The sequence below is a fragment of the Anabrus simplex genome, chromosome 1 (assembly GCF_040414725.1).
Source record: "Anabrus simplex isolate iqAnaSimp1 chromosome 1, ASM4041472v1, whole genome shotgun sequence".
In the NCBI taxonomy this organism is placed as follows: Eukaryota; Metazoa; Arthropoda; class Insecta; order Orthoptera; family Tettigoniidae; genus Anabrus; species Anabrus simplex.
In genome coordinates this window covers 1571451767-1571476134 of record NC_090265.1, presented here as the reverse complement: position 1 = coordinate 1571476134, position 24368 = coordinate 1571451767, and the positions used below count along the sequence as shown (strand labels likewise).

Below are 24368 nucleotides of genomic sequence, written 5' to 3'. Positions count from 1 at the left end.
GAAGATAGATTAACTCAAACAGGACGTATCACCACACCTCTAACCCCCTCAAACCTAACCTGCAATATGGTACACCTAGACCCAAAGGTGGTTATAGAGAGCCTTCTGGAATTCCAAGGGCGACTGGAAGAGAACCCGACTAGCTTCATCAAAGGATCAGTCAGTCTGTTCAGAAGAACTAATCTACCAGAGAACATCTCGTGCAACTCATCACACCACGAATAAAGGGGCAAGCCGCTACTTGGTGGAATAACTTGAAGGGTCTAAATTTAAACTGTACGGACTTCAAGAGGGAATTCCTCGCTAGGTTTAATTCCGAAGGGATGAAGAGCTCCGTAAAAAGGAAGCAACTGACTGAGCCACAACCCACTGGCTTGAGAGCTAGCGCCTTGGTCCTACAGAAACAGCAATTCTTCAAGCGTCTGCACCCAGAAGGAAGCAAAAACGAGATCTTATCAGACATCACAGAGCTACTCTATGATAAGTTTTGAACCCTAGTGAAAGTATCACAACCAAGATCCTTTGATGATCTACGCAGAATCATCACCCAGTTGAAGGAGCAACACAAGAGCAAAGCTATGGAAGAGACCAGCACACTTAGGAAGTGCTACCAGTGTGGAACAGCGGGACACCTGAAGAACCAAGTGCCCAGCCTTGACGTCGGAGAAACTAGGTCCAGCCAATTCTGGATTAAGGGGGATGGGACCGGGATCAGGAAGGCGCCTCAAGACATGACAGACGCGCAACCCTGGACAAGCAGGAGAGGGAATGGTCAGATAGTGAGTAGAATAGGCCAACCCCACCCAGCTATCATCTTAAGGATTGGCAACGAGAAGTTTTCAGCCATACTCAACAGCCAAACAAGCCATTCATTTGTCAACGGGACTGCCGCCAGATTACTACCGCCTATGAAGTCTCACCACCTCGCAAAGGTAGTGGGAGCAGCAGACGGGGTAACCTACACCATCCAAGGACAGACTAACCTAACCACTAAATGCATGAACATGCCTATTATAATTGATGATGCAGTCATTCAGAACCTGATACCTGACATATTACGTCATGACTTTCTGGTGGAATACAAGGTGATCCTAGACTATGCAGCTCATGAAGTCTTTTTGGGAAAAGACAGGCGTCTGAGGGTACCTGGCACGATGGAAATCTCCGGACTCGCAAGGATACCGAATTCAACGTAGACCTGGGAGATAACCAGTAAACACATCTTCGACCGAGTGAAGAAGAGGAGCTGAGACACACCTTAAAGGACTTTCCGGAAGTCATCATTAATAAAATAGGATGGGCTACCATGGTAACACACACCATTGAATGCAGCGCTTCCTCACCCATCAGGCAACGTCCTTATCCAATCAACCCAGATAAGCGCAACTTCATCATCCGGAAGATTCAAAAGATGAGAGGGCAAGTTCTCATCAAACCCTGTACATCCTGTTCGACTTCACCTATCACGCCACCAAAGAAGAAAAATGGGGAGTGTCGACTATGTGTGGACTTCCACAGGTTGAACGAGAAAACCATTCGTGATGCCTACTCCATTCCTGACCTGAAAGACTCGCTGAAACAAGTAAGTGGGTCTAGAGTTTTCAGCACGCTGGATCTCAACTCCGGATACTGACAAGTGGAGGTCGAGGAAAGTTGTAGACCACTGACTGCCTTCATGACACCGAGAGGATGGTACCAGTTTACAGAAATGCCCATTGGATTGAAGAATGCTCCTGCCACCTTCATGCAATTGATGGATAAGGTATTATCAGGTTATGTTGGAGATTTTTGCCAAGTGTATCTCGACAACATTTTAATTCGCAGCAAGAATCTTCAAAACCGTCTTGTACATCTGAGAAAAGTACTGGAACGACTCAAGATTCATGGACTGACTTGCGAACTGGAGAAGTGCCACTTTGCCCAATCCTGGGTAGAACATCCTGGCCATGCACTAACATATGAAAGCTTAGAAAGGCAACCGGAGAAGAATCGAGCTATCGAAGAAAATGAATGCTCGCGGACCAAGCAACAAATACGTCAGATCTTTGGCTTGTGTGGATGGTATAGCAGCTTCATGCCACACTTTGAAGAGAAGGCAATACCACTCACCGATCTACTCCATAACAACCGCCCGTTCCGATGGACCAGCAAGGAAGAGGCAGCATTCCAAGGCATTAAGGCTGCGATATGCAACGCTCCCGGTCGAGTATGCCAGCAGGAAGCTATTTCCCTCCGAACAATGCTACTGCACTGCCGAGAAGGAAGTCTTAGCTGTGGTGTTGGCCATGGGCAAATTCAGAGGCTACTTGGAGGGAAGTAAGTTCCAAGCCTACACCGATAACGCCGCTCTCAAATGGTTGAACTCGGTCTCCAGCTCAAAATCTAAATTGATGCGATGGGCTCTGTTAATCGCAGAATTTGATTTTGATGTGTGTCACGTCCCACGACCGACGAACATAGGAGCAGACAGTTTATCTACGCACCCAGCATTGAAACCCAAAACAAGGAGCACCCTTGTCGAGAGAGAGTTCCCACGAAAGCACCAGAGTGAGCCCAAGCAACCTGTCCTTATGACTATCAAGAAAGAACTCGATCTGGGAGTGATCAATCAATGGCAAGAACAATATAAGACCTGTATGACCATGACTCAGTGGATTAGGAGACAGAACACCAATAGTCGACTCATCCCGAGGGAATTCAAGATGTACTACAAGAACTTCCTTGTTGACAGAGGACTCTTGATGTACAGATCTCACCTCTCCGACACATATGCTGTAATGGCGATCCCCAGACAGCACACGACGGACATCCTCAAGAAGTTCCACGACAGCATTGCAGCCGGACATCCAGGAGGTGAAGAGACATATCAGTCTATCCAACGAAGATTCTTCTGGTTCAACATGCGGAAAAACATCCTGGACTATTTGACGGGGTGCTACATCTGTGCCTGCAACAAGGTGAACAACAAGAAGGCAGATTCCAGATAGCGAGGAAGACGGCTGCAACACCGTTAGAAGGCAATAGCCCTGGACTTGATGGGTCCTTACCCTAGAACACCATGGGGTAAAACAGGACTCCTAGTAATCACCGACCTCTTCATAAGATGGAATGAGGCCTTTCCGATACCAGAAGCCACGACGGGACGCATCACCAGCCTTCTACAAGAAGAAGTATTCAGCCGCTACATTTACCCACAATGCATTCTGTCTGACAACGGGAGTCAGTTCATGTCGAGGAAGTGGCAGCAAATGGTGACAGAATGGGGTGTGGAGCACTGGACCACCCCTATCTACAACCCAAGGGTCAATCCAAAGGAACGACGGAACCATGAGCTGAAAAGGATGCTACGGGTCCACCTGATAGACAAAGAACATCGACTGTGGGGCCGTCAGATACTACAGTCACTCTTTGCCTTGCGACGATGTATCAACTGTGTCACCAGGTACTCCCCAGCTGAGCTGTTCCTTGGTCAACAGCTATACGGCACAAGGGATTGGGAGATTCGTCCACCACCCACTTCGGGTCAAGATGATGCAGCTGTTTCCCTGGCAGAGTGGCAGCATAAGCAGCAGCAGGATATCAAGGAAAAGTAAGCTTTGGCTGAGAAGAGATTCCTTACCCAGGCCAAGGCTCAAGATGTCGAAGAGACTCAGATCTTCCTACCAGGCCAACAAGTACTGCGACGTAACCACCCAGTCAGTAATAAGATTGGAGGGTTTCACGCAGGTCTCGCATCTAAGTGGGTTGGTCCCATGGAGTGGATAAACAGCTGGGCCATGGGGTCTACTTACTATGGCCCTACTTACTAAAGACCCACCCTCCTGTCAAGGTCCATGCATCAGAGTTGCGGCGAGTCACCCAACCACTGCGAATACAGAGTAAGCCTGGAGGAGAGGCTACTAATGACACAGCACAGTCTGGTCATGAAAAGAATGCACTGACTCTCATCGAGGAAGAGGCTGGCGGTGAGACAAACCCGACCCCTGACACGGCACAAGCTGGTCAAGAGGAGAAGCACACATCCAGCGACATCGAGGAAGAAAGAAGACACAATCTGCGTCAAAGGCAAAGTCGACGAGTGTGCTAGACTGTAGAAATTGTTTCAAGTTATAGGGGGGATATAGGCGCAAGCGTGATAAACTGATATAGCTTGAAAACAATATTCACTCGCCCATGGGTAAATGATGGAAGTCATCATCATCATCATCAATGTCCCAATCCAATCGCCAGGGTGTGGTTAACAAGTCTCCTCCACTCCTTTCTGTCCTTCCACTTTTCTTGCTCCATTACTTCCGCCAAATTCAATCCAGCTTCTCTAATGTCCTTCCAAATCTGATCCATCCACCTTCTTCTCGGTCTTCCAACTGGTCTCTTTCCCTTAACTTCTCTTTCCAATTCTCTTCTTGCTACCTGTTCCTTTCCCACTCTTTTTACATGTCCGAACCTTCTCAGTCTTGCTTTCTGTATGTTCTCTACTAACGATTCTATAGTTAGCTCTTCTCTGATTTTAATATTTTGAATTCTAACTCTTCTTGTCTTTTTAACTAATGTTCTTAAAACTTTCATTTCCACTGCTTTGATCTTACTATCTTGTCTCTTATTAGTTACCAGCGTTTCTAGTCCGTTTGTTACAAGTTGCATGAAATACTGTTTATATAATGTAATTTTGTTCTCTTGGGTACTTTGTCAACCCATAAAAGCTCTCTGACTTCTTGAAAAATGTTGCACCTTTACTTAGTCTGTTATTAATTTCGGGGTTGATTTCATTAATAGTGCTACCCAGATATGTAAACTGTTCTACATTCTCTAGCCGTTGTCTGTCTATGTTCAATTACATTCTTACTGTACACCACAATGAACTAGCGAGTCTTTGCCCAGCCTATCCCGGGATATGTATGTTTGGTCTCCTCCCGCCTTAAAGGACTTGATACCTGTGCAGTGCTCCTAGTGAGCTCATTGAAATTTACTACTATTAATTGTGCGTATTTCTGAATCTCCTAGGCATTGATATTTTGTAATAAATGTGTCTCTCCCTGTTCCTCACTTATGGCTCCATGGGCAAGGACTTGGTTCCGTCCTAGAGCGTCCCTCCGTATTTGCATTCCTTTTCGTATGTCGATCGTCTGCCATGCCCCTGCTCGCGTCAGCTTACCCCCTCCCGGCTTCTCCGAGAGAGGGGGCGTGCTGACGTTGGTATTGAGACCTACCCCTCCCGGCAAGCCGGTGTGCCTCACCGGGTGATGGACTTTCTCACTTACCTGCTGCTCTTGGTGTAGAACACTACTCTTTCGTTGAACCAAGGACCGTGAGGGGGGCATGGGAGGTAAGATCTACTGGCTTGCTATGTGTTGGTAGGATGATGGGAGGAACTAGGAACTTGTACGGATATGTAACGCCATGCATCTGGTTGTAATTTGATGAGGGGCGGCTTGGTGCCGAGATATTTTGTGAGAGTAACTTAAAGTGTTGTATGTTTCTTGTATCATGAGGAAAAAGGCTCACGAAAATGAGAGAAAGGTTCCAGAATGTTCTGGACGTGTAGTTTAGGAAGTACACGTGTCATTGTGCCTTCACTGATAGAAGATTTTTCCTTACCTTGTAACTGGTGAGCTGTATATATGTTGTAGCGCTGTAGTGATTAGTCAGACATTTATTTTGTACCAAGGCGCGCAGGTTACGTTATGTTAGACCATTTATTGGAGGAGAGGAATTACTCTATGTTTTACGAGGATGAGAAATGGAAACGGGTCAAAACCCTCCTTTAGTTATGCTGATTTCCAAGCGCTTCCGAATTTGTTTGTTTTCCATTGTCTGTGAATAAATGTTGTTGTCAAGCTGTTTGGAATTGGGTCTTGACATTAAACCTCTGGGTTGGACCTTTCATTTATATCCAGATCCCTGGCCCGCTCTCCTTCGGGTCGTCCAGCCGGTTGAATTACGGCACAATTAATTTCGGGGTTGATTTCATTACTTCCATTAATAGTGCTACCCAGATATGTAAACTGTTCTACATTCTCTAGCCGTTGTCCGTCTATGTTCAATTGGCTTCTCTTTTTCACTTTTCCACAGTGCATAACTACAGTTTTCTTTTTACTAATTACCATTCCAAAATCCTTCATATTTTCATTCCAGATGTCCAGTCTCCTTTGTACTCCCTTTTCTCCCTTTTCCCAAATCACCACATCATCTGCAAATACAAAAGCATTCACTTCACTACTGATACTCTGTTTTACATGTTTTATGATTTCATCCATCAATATAATAAACAATAATGGCGACAGTGCATTCGTTACTTGAGACATTTTTCTGTATAAAATGTTTCAGAGTCACCACTCCCCATTTGTACACTGCTTTTACTCATGATACAACATTTTTATCTTCTTAATTAATGATTTTGGTACATTCCTTTTCAGTAGGCATTCCCATACAGCAGTCAACTGTTTCAACTGTGTTTTAAGGTTGCAATTTCCACGTGGCGTGTGCTTAGTAATGGGCAATTGTTAAAATGGCAGGTTATTGATGTGTATATTTTCCAAATCCAAAAATATGAATAGGATTTCCTTGTTCCTTTCCAGATGTTTTTCCATTATTGTTCGCACTGTAAATATCAAGTCAATTGTTGATCTATTTGGTCTAAAGCCATATTGTTGTTCCTCTAACTGTGTTTCTATTATACCCCTCAGTCTTTTTTCTATGACTTTCTCCCTTATTTTTAGCCCATGTGATACTAGGGTTATACCTCTATAATTTTCAAATTTCTTTCTATTTCCTTTTTTGAACAGTGGTACAATGCTTCCTTGTTGCCAATCTTCAGGTATCCTTTCATCCTTCCATATGGCATTGAGCGCTCTCTATAGCCACTGCAGTCCAATACTCAATAATGCAAGTATCAAGCTTGAATTATTATTATTATTATTATTATTATTATTTTATATATATAATTCGCTGGGGCCATCAAGGACCACGTTAAGTCTTGTTGCATTTGACACTGAACTTGGCCTTCTTTAGAGCCCAAATTTCCCTCATTCTTTGTGAGTGGGCCTGCTTGCGCTCCTCTGTCCAAGGGGCACCGTGTATTCTCTTCGGTTGCTCGTCTCGGTTCAGCCCGTTCGTCAATATTTTATTGCGGAAGAGATCTCTGTTAAGGGCGTCCTCAGCTGAGATATGTAGCATTAGCAGGTCTTCTTTGGTATTTCTAAACCAGGGAATAGTGGTTTTGGGGTTTGAATCAAAAAAGTGAAAGATTTCTTTAGTTAACTTTCTTCCGTCCATTCTTTTCAGATGACCGTAAAACCGTGCCCGTCTTTTTCTGATTGTGTCGGTAATTTTCTCTATTTTGCTGTAGACTTCCTCGTTGGATCTCTTTTGATGGATTCCATTTCTGTACTTTGATCCTAAGATTCCTCTCACAATTTTGCGTTCTTTTTTCTCCAGTTCTTCAAGGAGTCCTTTGTTGGCATTTAGAGACAGGGTTTCGGCTGCATATAGAACTACTGGCTTCAGAACTGTTTCATAGTGACGTATCTTGGTGTTTTGGGAAAGGCATTTTTTGTTGTAGATTGTGCGGGATGTTTGGTAGGCTATTTCCAGTTTGCGTACTCGCTCCTGAAGCGCTTCTTTGTCCAGTCCATTTTTCATGATTATCTCACCCAGGTATTTGAATTTGTCTACTTGGGTGATGTCCCCGTATTTCGTATGGAGTTTTGGTGGAGCCTCTTTGATGTTAGTCATTACTTCCGTTTTCTCAAACGATATCTGCAAACCAGTTTGTTCGGCAATTTCCTTTAAAATTTCAACTTGAGCTCTAGCGGTTTCTATGTCGTTTGAAAGAACAGCAATATCATCGGCAAATGCTAAGCAGTCTGCTACGATCCCCTTGGATTTGGTTCCTATTCTCAATGCACTGTAGTTGGTTTCCTGTAATCTCACCCGCCAGGTTCTGATGATCTTTTCAAGAACACAGTTGAAGAGTATCGGGGATAGCCCATCACCTTGTCGGACTCCTGTTTTGATGTCAAAGGAATGCGAGAGACATCCGTGGAACTTCACCTTGGATTTTGTACCGGTCAGGGTGGCTCTAATTAATGCCAGCAGTTTCAAATCAACTCCAAATTCATTTAAGATGTTTAGCAGGACTTCCTGGTCAATGGAGTCGTACGCTTTCTTAAAGTCCACAAAGACAGACACATACTGCTTGGACCTTAGTGTACAATATCTGATGATCGTTTTGAGATTTTGGATCTGTTCGGCTGTTGAGCGACCTTTTCTGAACCCTCCTTGGTATTCACCAATTTGATGTTCGATTTGTGCTTCCAAACGCTCCAGGATGACAAGTGATATAATTTTGTAAGTCACGGGTAGCAAAGATATTCCTCTGTAGTTGTTGATGTTCTTCACACTGCCTTTTTTGTGTAATGGATGGATCAAAGCTATTTTCCAATCTTCGGGTAGGGTCTCCTTGTTCCAAATTTCTTCTATTTGCTTTTGCAAGATATCAAGTGATTCCTCTGGAGCATATTTCCATATTTCTGCTACTACTGAGTCTTCCCCCAGCGCTTTGTTATTTTGGAGACGGGCAATGTGGCGCTTGATTTCATCTCTGTCGGGTGGTCTGGAATCTGGGTACCTGAGTAAGGGTTCCTTGGTCTCAATGGCGCTTTGCGGTTTAGAGCAATTAAGTAAATTCTTGAAGTAATCTGCCAGAATGCTGCAATTTTCTTCATTTGACGTCGCCAGAGTGCCATCCTTTCGCTCAAAGCATAGAGATGGTGGTTTATAGCCAGTGAGTTTGCGTTTGAAGGCTCTGTAGTACTCTCTGCTTTCATTCTTCCTAGATTTTGTTCTATCTTTTCAATGAGAGATTTTTCGTATTTACGTTTCTCAGTTCTGAACACCCTAGCTGCTTGGGCACGTTGGGTTTTGTACGTTTCCCAATCATTTTCTGATTTCGTAGAGTAGTACTGTTTCCACGCATTGAGTCTTTCTTCATTGTCGAAGCGTGTGATCTGTTTGGTTGTCTTCCTTGTGTTTGCGGGAATTGGTTTGAATTATTATTATTATTATTATTATTATTATTATTATTATTATTATTATTATTATTATTATTATTATTACTATTATTATTATTATTATGACTTGTGATGTTCATCCTCTCATTAGTATCATTATTACTTTACAGTCGCATTATTTGTGAAGCTATGTCATGAAACATTCGATGTATATAGATATTTACATGGATTTAGTTAACCCATTCCAGTCTGGGTCTTAATATCCCTAACAAACGTTCTGGACTGGGCATTTTTAAGGATTTTTAAAACATTATATCTCTGTATCTGTAGGAGATATTTGCATGATTCTTTCTTCTTTGTGCTTGTTTGAGCATCTAGTTTTGAAAAACGCTGTTTGTATCATGTCAACTATCACTTGAGATTTTAAATTTTTTTAAAAATTTTGAATGGAAAAAAGGTCTGACGGATAACTAAGCAAGTACAGTTTTCTGAAATACTGTCATATTTACCCTATTTTGCTAATATAAAATCTGCATTGTAATTACAAAACAACAACAATAACGAGTACGATATAAAAATAATAATTTTTCAATAATAATAGTAATAATTACAGTACTGAAGATGGGAGATCTTATGAATTTTATTAATTGATAAATTTTGTCAAAAGTTACTCAAATGTAAAATTATTATTCCATTTACCACAAAAATCTTCTGAGAAAGAGAAAATACAGTCTTCTAAACAGACAACTTTACTAATATGTACACAATCTTACGTATTCACGCAAATTTATGAAATACGCGGTAACATGCGCTAGGCCGTAAAACGAACTCCAATCATAATGAAATGTAACAAGTTGTTTCGAATTCATACGTCAATAACATGTTCATTTTCCCATAAATTTATATCATAAAATATAAAAAATATTACTTTCGTCAAGCACATGTTTGCCGCGAGCATCCATGTCATAGAGATCACTGAGTGACAACATCTATTGGTGCATGTTGATCGAAAATATTGTAAAATCTCTGACTTTAAACATATAATACTGCCATCTGCTTAAATACTCTCATAATTAATACATGAAGAAACACGATATAACCACCAGAATGCGTGCATAGCTCGTTCTCGATTTTTAGTGAATTGTCTAACCTTACTACGGGCTATGCCCGCAGCGCGGCCTGAGCGTAATTTCGGCCGCTGCGAGCTATGCTCGCAGTTAGACAGGAAAGAGTTAATGTAAAAACGTGTAATTAATATTATATAATTTATTATTACCTGTAATGATTTGGAATCCACTACAGAATTGTGAACCACACTGTAACATCCAGAATGGTACTGGGTAGATGAGACCTCCGTAGAATATTCTGTACATTATATATGGGCCTTAAGCACTCTAGAATTTATGAGAAAATGTATCTTTCTAGAAGCCTGGCCACGCACATAATATATAAAGAGATGGTCTTGATGGTAGAGGAGTTACTGTTTAGTTGGAGTTATGGTTTAACAGGAGTATACTTGTGACCACGTGCTGTGTCGAACCGACATGTCAGCAGTCAATTGTTTCAACTGTGTTTTAAGGTTGCAATTTCCATGTGGCGTGTGCTTAGTAATTGGCAATTGTTAAAATGGCAGGTTATTGATGTGTATATTTTGTTTGTGACAGCAGTGATTAAGGTTATGTGTATGTTTATGTGAAGTTAAGGTGAAATATATAAGTGTACCAACTGACAGCATTTTGTGTGCGTCTTTATGGATACATTACCACATAGCTCCGATCTTAATCCCCATGACTTCTTCCTGTGGGGATATTTTTAAGGAGATAATCTACCAACACAAACCCGAAACAAGCAGCCATTCTGACTTATTTCCAAAGGTTGCGTGAGGATGTGTCATAGAATGGTCACAAACATGCAGGTTTATCTTGAAGCTGTTGTACATTGAGACAGTGAGCACACTGAACATGTCCTGTGTAGTGAATAATCATGCACATAGCAGTGAATGTTGTAATGCCATTTTTTACTGAATAATTGTACATTAAATCAGTCATTTCCTTGGCAAAAGTCTTTTCTCAGATAAGTATTGGAGTGGCACCAGTACAATGTTTAGATATAGTTAAGATGGAAGATTAACTTTTGTTCTCAATGCAGCCTTAAGTTTACGGTCATTCATCAGAACTTGCTTTACTGAAGTGTCAATGTCAACCATTGTGAAGTGCTTTGAAAACACTGTACTTGTTTTAGAAAGGTTTAGGGTTCTTTCTAGCTGTATAAATTTCCCAGAACGTAAAGAGTTTGGATGACTTTTCAAGATTAGAAAGTCAAAGAAAAGGAAGAGAACCTATTTGTTTTCTCCAGGAACAGAATTGCAACCAAACACACAATAGAGATTTATTTCAGAGCGGCAGTAATCTTGCTGCTTATGTACAGCTGTTTGGTGTTGCTAATAGTAGAAGTGACATCACCATGCTTGACCCTCAGCCTCTGAAAAACATGATCAGATTCTTCTGCAGTAAATGTGGTTGTGTTTATTTATTCACAACCTCTATTTTCAGTTTTGTATGATCTTACACCGCACTGCACCTTTGAGAAAGCTAACCATATGTGCCAGAGTGAATAAGTGTTAATATGAATATGAGATCAATTTCTACAAGAATCTGTAACAAAGCTTATACTGTATAACACTGTAATTCTTAACTATGGGTCTTCCCATTGTAAACATCGTTTGAGAGTAGTTAATGTCTTAGTGATGTGATTATAACACCTTCCTTTAGTCCTAGTTAGTGTGGCAGCATTCCATTTTAGATCCGCTAAAATGAAATTCAATCTTTCCGACAAATAGTCTATTGAAATGGGGGTAGCAGCCTTTTGGAAGTTGCACATGCAGCAGTCTGAATGATTGAGTGACATGGCCCTGTAATAATACTTAACAAAGCTTAGCTGTGTTGGTACTGCAGCATGGCTGAAAGCAATGGAAAACTACAGCCGTAACTAACTCCTGAGGACATGCAGCTCTCTCTGTATGAATGAATGATGTACTGAGGATGGCCTCCTCCCAGGTAAAATATTCCGGAGGTAAAATAGTCCCTCATTTGGATTTCCATGTGGGGACTATACAGGAGGGAGCAATAATCAGGAAGATGAATACTGACATTCTGCGAGTCTGAGCATGGTATCTTGGAAGTCTGAATCTATGTGATATGTAAGAGAATCTGAAAATGGGTATAGATAGGCTAAAGTTAGGTGTAGTTGGTATAAGTGAAATACATTGGCAGGAAGAGCAAGATTCTTGGTCAGGCAACTACATATTTATCAATACAAAATCAAATAGGGGAAATGCAGGAGTTGGTTTAATAATGAATAAGAAAATAGGTCAGCAAGCTACTACAACCAGCATAGTGAAGGAATTGTTGTCAACATAGACACCAAGCCAATACCCACAAAAATAATAGGCCTATATACCTACTAGTTCATCCAATAATCAAGAAAACGAAAGAATATATGAAGAGAGATAAGATTTAATACAATATGTAAAAGGAGACAATAATCTAATTGTGATGGAAGACTGGAATGCTGTGGTAGGTCTAGGAAGGTCATGCAGTAGGAGAATTCGGACTTGGACAAAGGAATGAAAGAGGAATTTTAATATATTAATATATTAAAAATATATATATAATATATTAAAAATTGTTGAATGTTTTTTCTTTTGTTCCTTCCAGGTAAGTTGTTATATATTATGAGTTTGCTTAAAGTGTCTTTAATTGAGTCTAATGTGGAACTTTGAAGCTGATTGCTGGTCAATTTTTGGGAATGGAGCTTCGTCTCAATTTCTTGTTATTGTTAGACTCCAATTCTACTGCGACCCTGGAGGGACGTTTGATGCTGCTTTACGTCAACAATTTGAACAGTGTTATGAATAATATATAAGTAATAATAATAACAACGTAAACGTTTCCACCTTTTCAATATTACAATATATTCACAAAATTATAAATTACATGGTACTAGTTTCGACCCATCTAGGGGTCATCATCAGCCGTATTGGAGCAAAGATCATTTGTGGCGAAATCCTAAGAAAATTTTTTTTTTTTTCCTTAGGATTTCGCCACAAATGATCTTTGCTCCAATACGGCTCCTAGATGGGTCGAAACTAGTACCGTGTAATTTATAATTTTGTGAATATATTGTAGTATTGAAAAGGTGGAAACGTTTACGTTGTTATTATTATTACTTATACATTATTCTCAGTTCAATACGGACCAAAAACATGAAATTCATAACCATCAACAGTGTTATGAAGTCAAACATTTTTAAAACTTTTTAACTGGAAAACAAACAGACATTTTTAATGTAACAAAATGAAAAAATTTTTAACAACTATTCAAATGAATAGACATAGTTTTTAAGCTGACCAACTATGTAGTCATCCGTTCTCATATCATTAACACACTAACCCCTACATTGTTTTTAATATCATTCAATTTAATTGGTATTTTAGTAGTTTTTAAGAGAATCAATGTACCTGCAAATGAACGTGTTTAAAATCTTAGCAATTCACCTAAGCTTTAATAACAGCTGAAGATGTCCCAAGTAGGAACGAAACATGTACTGTTGACAAATAAAAATTTGCTAAAAGGCAAATAAAATAAGTATCAAAACGGTGGAAGAATTTTAATATATTAAAATCTCAGTGATTAGATTTTGATACGGAAAATGAAGCTGATTACTTGCAATGAAAGAGGAAGTCGGCAGGTTGAGTTCTGCACTCATCATAATTTAGTCCTTGCTAATACTTGGTTCAAACACCACAAACGATGGCTGTATACATGGATGAGACATGGAGGAGACACTGCAAGGAATCAAATAGATTTCATTACGACTAGGCAGAGATTCAGAAACCAGGTGCTGGATTGCAAGACCTTCCGAGAAGAAGATGTGGACTCCGACCACAACTTGGTGGTCATGAAATGTCATCAGAAGTTGAAGAAATTGAAGAGAGGAAGGATTACAAGATGAGATCTAGATAAGTTGAAAGAAAAGAGTGTGCGGGATTGTTTCAAGGAACGAGTTGCGCAAGAAATAAATGAAAAGGCTGAAGGAAACACAATAGATGAAGAGCGGAAAGTCGTAAAGAATGAGATCAGTAGGGCTGCTGAAGAAAAGTAAGATCAAGTAAGAATCAGTGGATAATTCGGAAGATATTAGACCTGATTGATTAACAATGGAAACAGAAAAATGGAAAAAACAATTAAAATTCAGGTGATTAAAGAACAAAGTAGATAGAAAGTGCAGGAGAGCTAAGGAAGAATGGCTGAAAGAGAAATTCAAGACTGTTGAAAGTTGCATGGTTGCAGGAAAGGTAAATGCTGCATACAGGAAAATCAAAGAAACCTTCGGAGAAAGTAAAACTTTGTGTAAGAACAATAAGAGCTCAGATGGAAAACCACTTCTAGAGAATGAAGCCAAGGCAGAAAGATGGCAAGAACATATTCAATAATTGCATCAAGTGAAAGAAGTAGATGATAAGGTTCTGAAATAAAAAGAGGCTGTTGGTGCTGATGAAATGGGAGACCCAATTTTGAGGTCAGAATTCGATGAGACCTAAATAGGAACAAGGTAACTGGAATTGATGGCATACTCTCAGAACTACTGACTGACTTAGGAGAAACCAGCAGGTCGAGGTTATCCCATTTAGCGTGTATGATACAGAGAGAAGTGCCATCCAATTCTAGACAGAACGTTGTACCTATTCCCAAGATCAGGTGCGACCAGTGTGAGAACTACAGCACGATTTCCCCCTAGCAAAACTTAAACATGTATTATTTACAGAAGAAAAATGAATGAAAAATGAAAAGTTGAAGCTAAGTTGGGAGAAGAAGAACTGTAGGAACACGTGAAGCAATCCTAACTTGACGTATGATCCTAAAGGATCAACTTAAGAAAGACAAGTCTACATACATCACATTTGTAGATCTAGAAAAGGCATTCAATAATGTAGATTGGACCAAGATATTTCAGATTCAGAAAATGATTGGGATCAAATACCGAGAAAGAAGAAATATCTACAATCTGTACAAAAATCAATCTGCAGTGATAAGAATCGAAGGCTATGAAAAAGAAGCAGCAAACCAGAAAGAAGTGGAACTAAGCTGCAGTTTATCCCCTCTCCTTTTCAATGTTTATACTGAACAGGCGGTAAAGGGAATCAACGAGGAATTTGTAAAAGGAACCAAAATCCAAGGAGAGGAAATCAAAACTCTGTGATTGGCTGATGATATCATTTTACCTGAGGCTGCAGAAGATCTGGAGAAATTGCTGAATGGTATGGACAGAGTCTTGGAAAAGGAGTACAAGATGAAAATAAGTAAATCCAAAACAAAAGTAACAGAGTGCCATTGAATGAAGTCAGATGATTCAGGAAATATCAGATTAGGAAATGTATTAAAGGAGGTAGTTGAATATTGTTACTTAGGTAGCAGAATAATTAATAATGCCATAATTAAAGAGGTCAAATAAATGCAGACTGACAGAAGCAAGGAAGGCCTTTCTTACAAAAAAAAATTTGCTGGCTTTGAACATTGATACAGGAATTAGAAAGACTTTTTTGAATACTTTTGTCTGGGGTGTTGAATTGTATGGAAGTAAAACACGGACAATAACTAGCTCAGTTACAGAAGAATGCTGAAGGTGAGATAGGTAGAATCGAATTGGTAAGAAGAGAACAATTTGGCGGAATTTGACCAGAAGAAGAGATAGAATGGTGGGACAGATCTTATGATACCAGGACTTAATAAGTTGGTTTTTGAAGGAAGTGTATGCAGTAATAATGGCAGTGGTAGACAAAGGTTTGAACGTGACATACAAATTAGAATAGATGTAGGATATAGTAGTTATGTAGAAATGAAAAGGTTACCACAGAATAGGGCGGGATGGAAGGCTGCATCTAACCAGTCTGTGGGCTGATGATGATGATGATGATGACGATGATGATGATAATAATAATAGTGCATGGTCTCTGGAAAGACTTGGTGGTGACCTAATGGGGATGAAATGAATGGCAAAGACATCATAAACAAGTAGTCCCCAAGCCAAGGGAATTAAGAGTATGAGGATTAAACCAGGGCCATCAGACAAAACGTAAGTATTCTATACATTTAGCCACAAAACCAGACTTCAGTTTGCTAAGGACTTGAATTAAACCCTCGGCTACCATTTCCACCGATCAGATATTGAGTATGTTGACAGTGGCAGCCACTTGTGAAACAGTCTAGACAACACAGCAGGCTACTCCAGTGGCTATTGGCTGCAGCTCAAAACGCCTAAGGCTTGACATTCACTAAACCAACTATCAAAAAGGGGTAACCTAAGTCTAGCGGTAGCCCATGTCTTCATCGCAGCATAACGCCACTGACACAATTTACACATCGTCCCTGCTCTGGCAAACTAACGAATCTGCAAATTGTCAAAAGGTCAGGAGAGCTGAAAGAAGTTGTGATTACTCATGTCAAATCAATTTTTATATTTAATTATTGGTTTTATGTGTTAGGCATACATAACGAGCTGCAGATGTGAGACTTTGTCAGAGGGTAGACAATATATAAATAACAAAACCTAGACCAGAACTTCAGAACTACAGATTCGTTAGTTTGTCAGTTTCGCTAGTTTGCCAGAGTGGGGACGACATGAACTTATTTATGTAAGACAAAAACCACATCAGGAGCCTCTGCAGGAAAGGGAAGGATAGAATTCAGTCAAGTAATAGGCATATTCTGCTGGGAGCTTAAAGTCAGAACTTTCACATGTATAGTAGTTAATAAAACTTTATACTAACCATATCAGACAAGTCTTGGCGTGGTTCCATCTTCACATTGACCTGATGAGGTCGCTCCAGAGTACTACCAGGCTTACGACCTCTGTTGTTGCCCATGTTTACACTGGATGTACCTGTTGGAAAATAGATAAGAAAATATACATGAAAAAACCTGCAAGGATGAGAAGATACAAATATATCAGTTTACATAGATGAAAATGTGATAGTTGGCACAGAGTTATGTTCTAGGCAGATAAAACTATATTCTAAGATTTATAAGACTGCATAACAATGTTTTGCCAACAATCAGCCTGCAATATAACAACTTAGCATTAGACATTAGTTGTGAAACATGACAAACTGCACAAAATGTCATAGTATGTATCTTGGCTCCATATTCTTCCTCTTCTGCAGCTTTTTGCACACGCTGGTGGGGACATGGGTAACTAAGTTCTAGACTATACACTGTTTTCTGGCTGCCTAACCGGACCATGTAAGATGCTACAATAACTTTTTCATTCAAAGGAAGTACTCTGCCTTTTCAGTCAGTAGACAGAGTTTCTGTACATGTTGGAAGACTTGACTCAGGCATCAAGGCAGAGAAGAGGTCCAGAAGAAGACAAAAGTTGTGATGAAAGGAAAGGATTAGAAAGGACCTTAAGGAGAAAGGTTTTTGGGAGGAAGGCGTAAGAAACAGACAAAAATGGAGAAGACTCATTATTGCAGCCAATCCCTGAACTCTGATAAGGTGCTGAAGGAGAAAAGGTGGTGATGATTTATTGAGAAGTGAATTTCTTAAAATAATCTTCTAAAGAAGCACTGAAACCTCATGAGCCGTTTTCAACAACTTATCTCTTAGAGAAAGGATTTATATCACTCCTTCAATTAAAAACAAAATACAATTTGACCAATATTGAGCCAGATATCCAGGAACTCTACAAGGGCCAACAAGCTAAATCATTTCATTTAAAGTAAGCAGTCGTATAACACAGTTAACACATTTTGGTTAAAAGTAAATTCAATGAAGACTAAAAGATGTAGTTTATTCGTAATTCAGTTAACTGCAATTCCGTAGGTATACCAAATATGCTTTTATTCCTACTGTGTTATAAATGGCACTGTATATCCTGCTGTAATACCGTCAAGAGATTTAAAAAATTAAATCTATATATGTTGCCACTGATGCTTTCACGGCCCATACTTACAGACATGAAACTGTATAGGCTTTTAGGCATATGCCATGTCAAGAAAATAAGGTGAAATTCTTTACGTTTCACAGAGAACTGTGCTCTGCGTCATCAGAAGAAAATCTTGACTGTACACAAGAAAGCCTATACAGTATTATGTCTATAAACCTATATAACTTACTAGTCTGTAGAACTGTTTCAGATAGTTTACTAGCCCTTGTGTTTAGAAAGGTTGAGAAGTGCTGCAGGAGCCCATTGAACCAAGGTCCTGAGTAACTCTGGTATCCCTGTGAATCACCTATATAGAAAAATACTGACAGAAACTGGAGGAAGAACAAGCCTTCAGAGCCACATGTCACTCTTAAGACCATATCAGGTGTATCTGAACATCTATCTATGAATGGCATTCCCGTATCATCCTGTAACATTTGCCCCCATACCTCAAGAAGAAAAATGGAAAATTTGTAGAATTTCAGAGACTGTGTTAAGATGATCTGTGCGTTTATCAAAATATGTTTGGTATTGTTAGAATTAATGGATGGAAAAGTAACACCATCAGAAAGGAAAAAGGAATGGAACAAGGTCATAGTCTTCAGTTATTCATCATTTTCAGGGTTCAAGTGTCTGGCTCCACTGTTGATCACTTCTATTCTCATATTAATTTTATCTATAATTCAAGCATATTCAGAAATTACTGTTCCTAGATACGTTTAGCTGTCGACATGCTCCAGAAATTCTCAGTTGCCATTGATGTGGAACTCTTCGTTATCACCTCTCTCTCTCTCTTTGGCCTCTGGTCCAAGGGGTCACAGGTTTGATTCCTGGCCAGATCAGGGATTTTAACTTTCACTAGTTAGCCCTAATTACTCTGGCTAGGGGGCTGGATGTTTCTGCCATATTCAACATCCACATAATTTTCTTTAGCTATTTGCTTTACATCGCACCGACACAGATAGGTCTTATGGCGACGATGGGATAGGGAAGGGCAAGAACTGGGAAGGAAGCGGCCGTGGCCTTAATTAAGGTACAGCCCCAGCATTTGCCTGGTGTGAAAATGGGAACCACTGAAAGCAATCTTCAGGGCTGCTGACAGTGGGGTTCGAACCCACTATCTCCCAGATGCAAGCTCACAGCTGCGCACCTCTAACCACACGGCCAACTCGCCCAGTGCATCCAAATTCATCTTAGGTAGGGCCCCATCCTCACAGACATGCAGGTCGCCTATACAGCGTCAACTCAAAAGACAAGCACCAGGCCTTGGATGCCATACGCCATTAAAATTATGGATCAGGTCAATAAAGGAAATTAAAGAAGAACAAGAAATTCACCGTAGGGAACTGGTAGCTGCAATTAGTCTATATACAAAGTTTGATCTCTGTTAACAAAACTATTCTGAACAATAGTAACAGTTTACAGGAGGCAGTGACAGGATTGGCATACACCCTTAAGCACAAAAACAAAGTACTGTAATTAAAGTCAAAGGTGATGAATTAGATACAATAAGTAATGGTATTATTAAAAAAAACATGCTAACCAAAAATTACAAATCGTTATAATTAAAAAACAATTAAAAAATTAGAAAAGAACATTAGATAGCCTAAATTCAATTATCATCGCAGTAATTTTAGAAATGAACATTTTTCACAAATGTAGTTCTCAGTGAAGCTGAAGGCCCAAAACATCACTAGCCCAATTTTTCTAAGTCCGATAAGCTGATCACCACCATAACTGAAAGTGAACAAGTTAGCTCAAAATTGCTCTTGATGAACAAGAACTTAGGTTTGATATTCGGAAAAATTACAAACTTCTTACATTCATTCAGACTTCAAGAGGGCAAAAGATTTCATAAAACACATAACCAACCTAAAGCATAAAATGAAAGAAAATGACATAATTAACACTACAGCTGATAAAGGGAATACTACTGCCTTAATTTCTAAGAAAGATGATATCACTAAAACCTAATCTTTTTCTGCTGATAGAATCTTTTCTATGGTTAAAAAAGATTCTACCAGAAAAATGCAGAAAAATTTGAAACTGATATTAAAAACATCACCTTTTTCTTAAATGAACAAGAAATTAATAAATTAGTTAGTATGAATCCTAGACTTCCAACAGAAATGGTCTTACTAAAAATTCACAAGGAGAACGTTCCAAACAGACCGGTTATCAATTTCAAACATAGTCCTACGTACAAAGTTTCTCAATTTATACAGTCTTTTCCTAAAAACATGTCATTTTTACAAATAAAACTTCCATTAGGAATTCTGTTCAATTTTTAAAATTGCAAACAATTTAGAACTGGAACCGTATCACATCTTACATTCATTTGACACATCCAATATGTATCCCAGCATCCCAATACATAAGATGATATCAATAATTAAGAAAAATCTCAACAGTCACAGTCCTCTGAGTAAACAAGAAAGATTAATTTATAAATTTATCCTAGAGTCCAAAATCAATAAATTAACCAACCATCTAGATTTAACAATCACTAGGAACAAAACAGATCTTTCATCTTTAGGAAACCTACACAAAGATCAAATTCCATCAGATAGGATTCCCTTCATCCAGGTGTTCATAAAAGGGTGACCATTTTCAACCTGGTCAACAGGGCTTTTAATATTCCTCTGTCTCACAGTTACTTCAAGAAAGAAATTAATACTATCTATTCAATTACATTTCTTAACAGTAAAAGACTGTTCGTAGATAAGAGTCACAAATAAAACTATAAAAAAAACATTCTAGTAGACTAATCAAAGATTCAAAGAATGAAAAGAAAAAGTTCATCATTTTACTTACAAAAGTTCATCATTTTACTTACAATAATGGTAATATATATCAAATTTCTAATCTTTTCAAAACAAAGAATTTGAACATATCCTTCAGAACCAATAACACTAACTCATTCATATTTCACGTACTGAGTGAGTTGGCCATGCGGTTAGGGACGCGCAGCTGTGAGTTTTCACTCAAGAGATGGTGGGTTTAAACCCCACTGTCAACGGTCCTGAAGATGATTTTCCATTGTTTCCTATTTTCATACCAGACAAATGCTGAGGCTGTAACCTTAATTAGGTCCACAACCGCTTCCTTTCCACTCCTAGCAATTTCCTATCATCACCGCCGTGGGACCTATCTGTGTCGCTGCGACGTGGAGCCAATTGTATTGGCATAATTCAAATAGAGTACACAGCAATAATAAGTTTCTAAATTCCGGAGTTTAGAAATTGAACTATATGCAATGTGAAGCTAGTTACCTAGGCCCGACTGGTAGAAGTTTTAACGTCAGATATCAAGAACATGTTAACACTAAGAAATATAATAGATTTTCTGCTAGGAGCGCCTGCATAACAGATTTCAATCATTCATTTTCCACCTTAAGTCAAGATCTCAATACTTTACACATTGAAAATAAAGGTGTACTCTTGAACACTCTTGAAAATATTTTCATTCATATAGATCAGAGGTTCAACTAGCTGCCTCTGTGGATGCGTGGTAGAGTGTCAGCCTCCGGATCCCAAGAAAGCGGGTTCAAACCCGGCAAAGGTAGTCGGATTTTTGAAGGGCAGAAAAAAGTCTATTCGACACTCCATGTCGTACGATGTCGGCATGTAAAAGATCTCTGGTGATACATTTGGTATTTACCCGACAAAATTAATTAAATCTCAGCCATAGACGCCCAAGAGAGATCCGGTTTACTCTGTCTGCCATCTAGTGGACCTAGAGTAAAACGGAACATTGAAATTGAAGAGCAGACAGCCAGATGGCGTCAAATCGAAATGTCTGCAAACGGTAGCTGAGGCCATACGATTATTATTTTTATAGAAGTTCAACCCCATGGGAAAGCTGAATGAGTTGTTTAAAAGTCATCAAAAAATCAAGACAACAACTGTAACATACGAAATGATATGTCAGTTAATTCATTAAGTTTTGGTATAGTCCCACCTACCCCAGTCCCTCCCACTATTTCCTCTCTACTTCGTCTCGACAAGGCTGTTTCTCAGCCAGCAAGTTCATGTAGCACACAGCAGAATAGTTGTATACAGACACAAGTTCAGACCGCCCAAAGACAATCCAATGGGACCAGTGGGGAGTAAATAATTATCCACATGTTTAATTTCCCCTATCAAACTCTTTAGTTATTAAATTCAGAATTTAATTTCTTTTCTTCTCCTTTTAGACCTCTCACATGAAAGTCACTGGTCTTTTTTCTTGTCAAAATCTCAAGATTCATAAAATTCCATTTGACGTCCACTGCACCTATGAGAGAGTTCCCCACCTAAGTACATTCACATTGTCTCACTCAAGTCTGTTCAATTTTGCATTCTCAATGAAATAATAATAAGAATTGTTCGGACATTTTAACTTGGACAACAATCAAACTCACTAACATTCCCACACAGGGGAAGGGAAGGAGGAAAAGCGCACAGCCCTGGGCCTGGTTCAAGAAAATAAACACATTTATTATAAGTGCAATCCCCTTAGTGGGTTTTCCCTTAGCATGTTAACGCGTACAATTAATATAGAGATACATGATTTAAAGCTCAAAACAGCCTCAGGCTGTGAAACAAGTACATAAATACTGGGCCTTGAGCCCCTAAAATTTAACATAAAACTACAACGAAGACATTAAGACAAGTTTCAACTCTCCAATGCTGCCTTCAATTTTTATAACACCCCATGCACACAGTGACAGAGAATGAACAGGTTTCAATTCATCATCTTAAACCAAGCAACCACAGAGGGGAAATTATCAAAGTGCCTGGAAATGTACGATTACTCAAAAGGCACTGGAATACAATCGTCTCGTATAACTGAACATTTCACAAATTAAACAGCGACATCCTCCCTTCGCTACCCCCGGGCTGATACTTCAATCTTAATTAGGTTAAAGCTTACCTCCACACCGTGGACAAACAAGGGTTCGAGACCCGAGCGGAATCAGCCGCTGTCACTCAAGGCACCAAAAATTTGGTAGGCCACTAGCAACAAGTCAAGTCCCTGACCCCCGTCCGTAGCTCCTCACAGGCGAGCGAGCGGCAGACGGGAGGGAGGGGAGGAAAGCCAGCCCAATTGGCTGGATGAAAGGGGAAGGCACGTTGCCATAGTAACATGCAATAGCGCGGCGGAAGGAGGAAGGGAGAACATCAACCTTTAGAAATACGTCCAATGAAGGTTCTAATTAGAGACACATATAGATAATAGGCCGTAAAAGGCCGAACATAGCAAATTTTTTTTAAAAAGTCAATCTTAAGGACGCTACCAAGTACCCAAAACATAGCCTGAAGGGGGCTATGGCACACATGTATTAATCTTTACAAAACAAGTAGCTGCGAATTCCAATATTTAGGACTAAACATGTACTACTATTTTAATCCTATGATTTATTTTACTGAATATACATTGTATTGAAAAAGTGGAATATTGCATATTTTATATTTGTATAAAGGTGATAACGTCAAGTGAAGAGGAGCTAACATCAATGCTGGAGGAAATGGTATCCTTGGGAGCTGGTACAACATGCAAATATATGTGGCAAAAACCAAGATTCGTGATGCAAGAAGGCATAGGACAAAGGCTGATATAATTTTGAAAGGAAATGTTCTGAATAATGTCAAAGAATTCACTTACCTCGGTGCAGTAAGATAACATGATGGATGCAGCAAAATGGAGGAAGTAAGCAGAATAAACCAAGCTAAGTCAGCCTTCAACAAAAAAAGGGCTCTTCATCTCAAGAAATATCAATATGGTGGTAAAAAAAAAACAGCTAGTAAAGACATTCATTTGGAGTGCTATACTATACAGAATCAAGACATGTATTCCTGGTGCAGATTAAAAGACAAGGATTAAAGCATTCGAATTATGGTGCTATCGGAGGATACTCAAGATTACACGGATCGGCAGAATGACAAACGAGAAAGTCATGCAAAGAGCAGAATAGGTACTGGGCATGAGGAAAACAAACTGGAAAGAGACACTTAAGATAGGGCATATTTTAAGACATGAGGGACTGTTATACACAATACTGGAAGACTCTGTGGAAGGAACAAATGCTAGTGGCAGATCCAGGATGGAGTATATCAACCAGATTATGGAAGACTTAAACTGCCAGATGTTCTCAGAGCTGAGAAGACTAAACGACTGGATGAAAATCGCACATGGAAAACCGCTGCCAACCAATTTTAGGATTATAAACTAAAGGGAGTGGTGATATAGAACAGTTCCATATCAATGGAATCTGAGAGTTCCTGGAGCAAGTCGACAGCTACACATACTTAGGAACAGTCATTTCTGAAGATGTTACAATTATAGAAAATACAAGAGCAGAGAAGGCCAACAGTATCTACTATTAGCTATGGA

The 24368-nt window shown here is 39.5% G+C and overlaps 1 protein-coding gene across 2 annotated transcripts in view; it reads right to left on the bottom strand.

The window, feature by feature from the left end:
- The window catches only part of LOC136858534 (HMG box-containing protein 4), a 387970-nt gene that overhangs the window by 315578 nt on the left and 48024 nt on the right, over nt 1–24368 (bottom strand). For both annotated transcript variants that reach the window (XM_067138142.2, XM_067138143.2), the window contains exon 3: nt 16837–16949. In XM_067138142.2, the coding sequence (XP_066994243.2) occupies nt 16837–16949 (113 nt within the window). The remainder of the gene's footprint in view (nt 1–16836; nt 16950–24368) is intronic.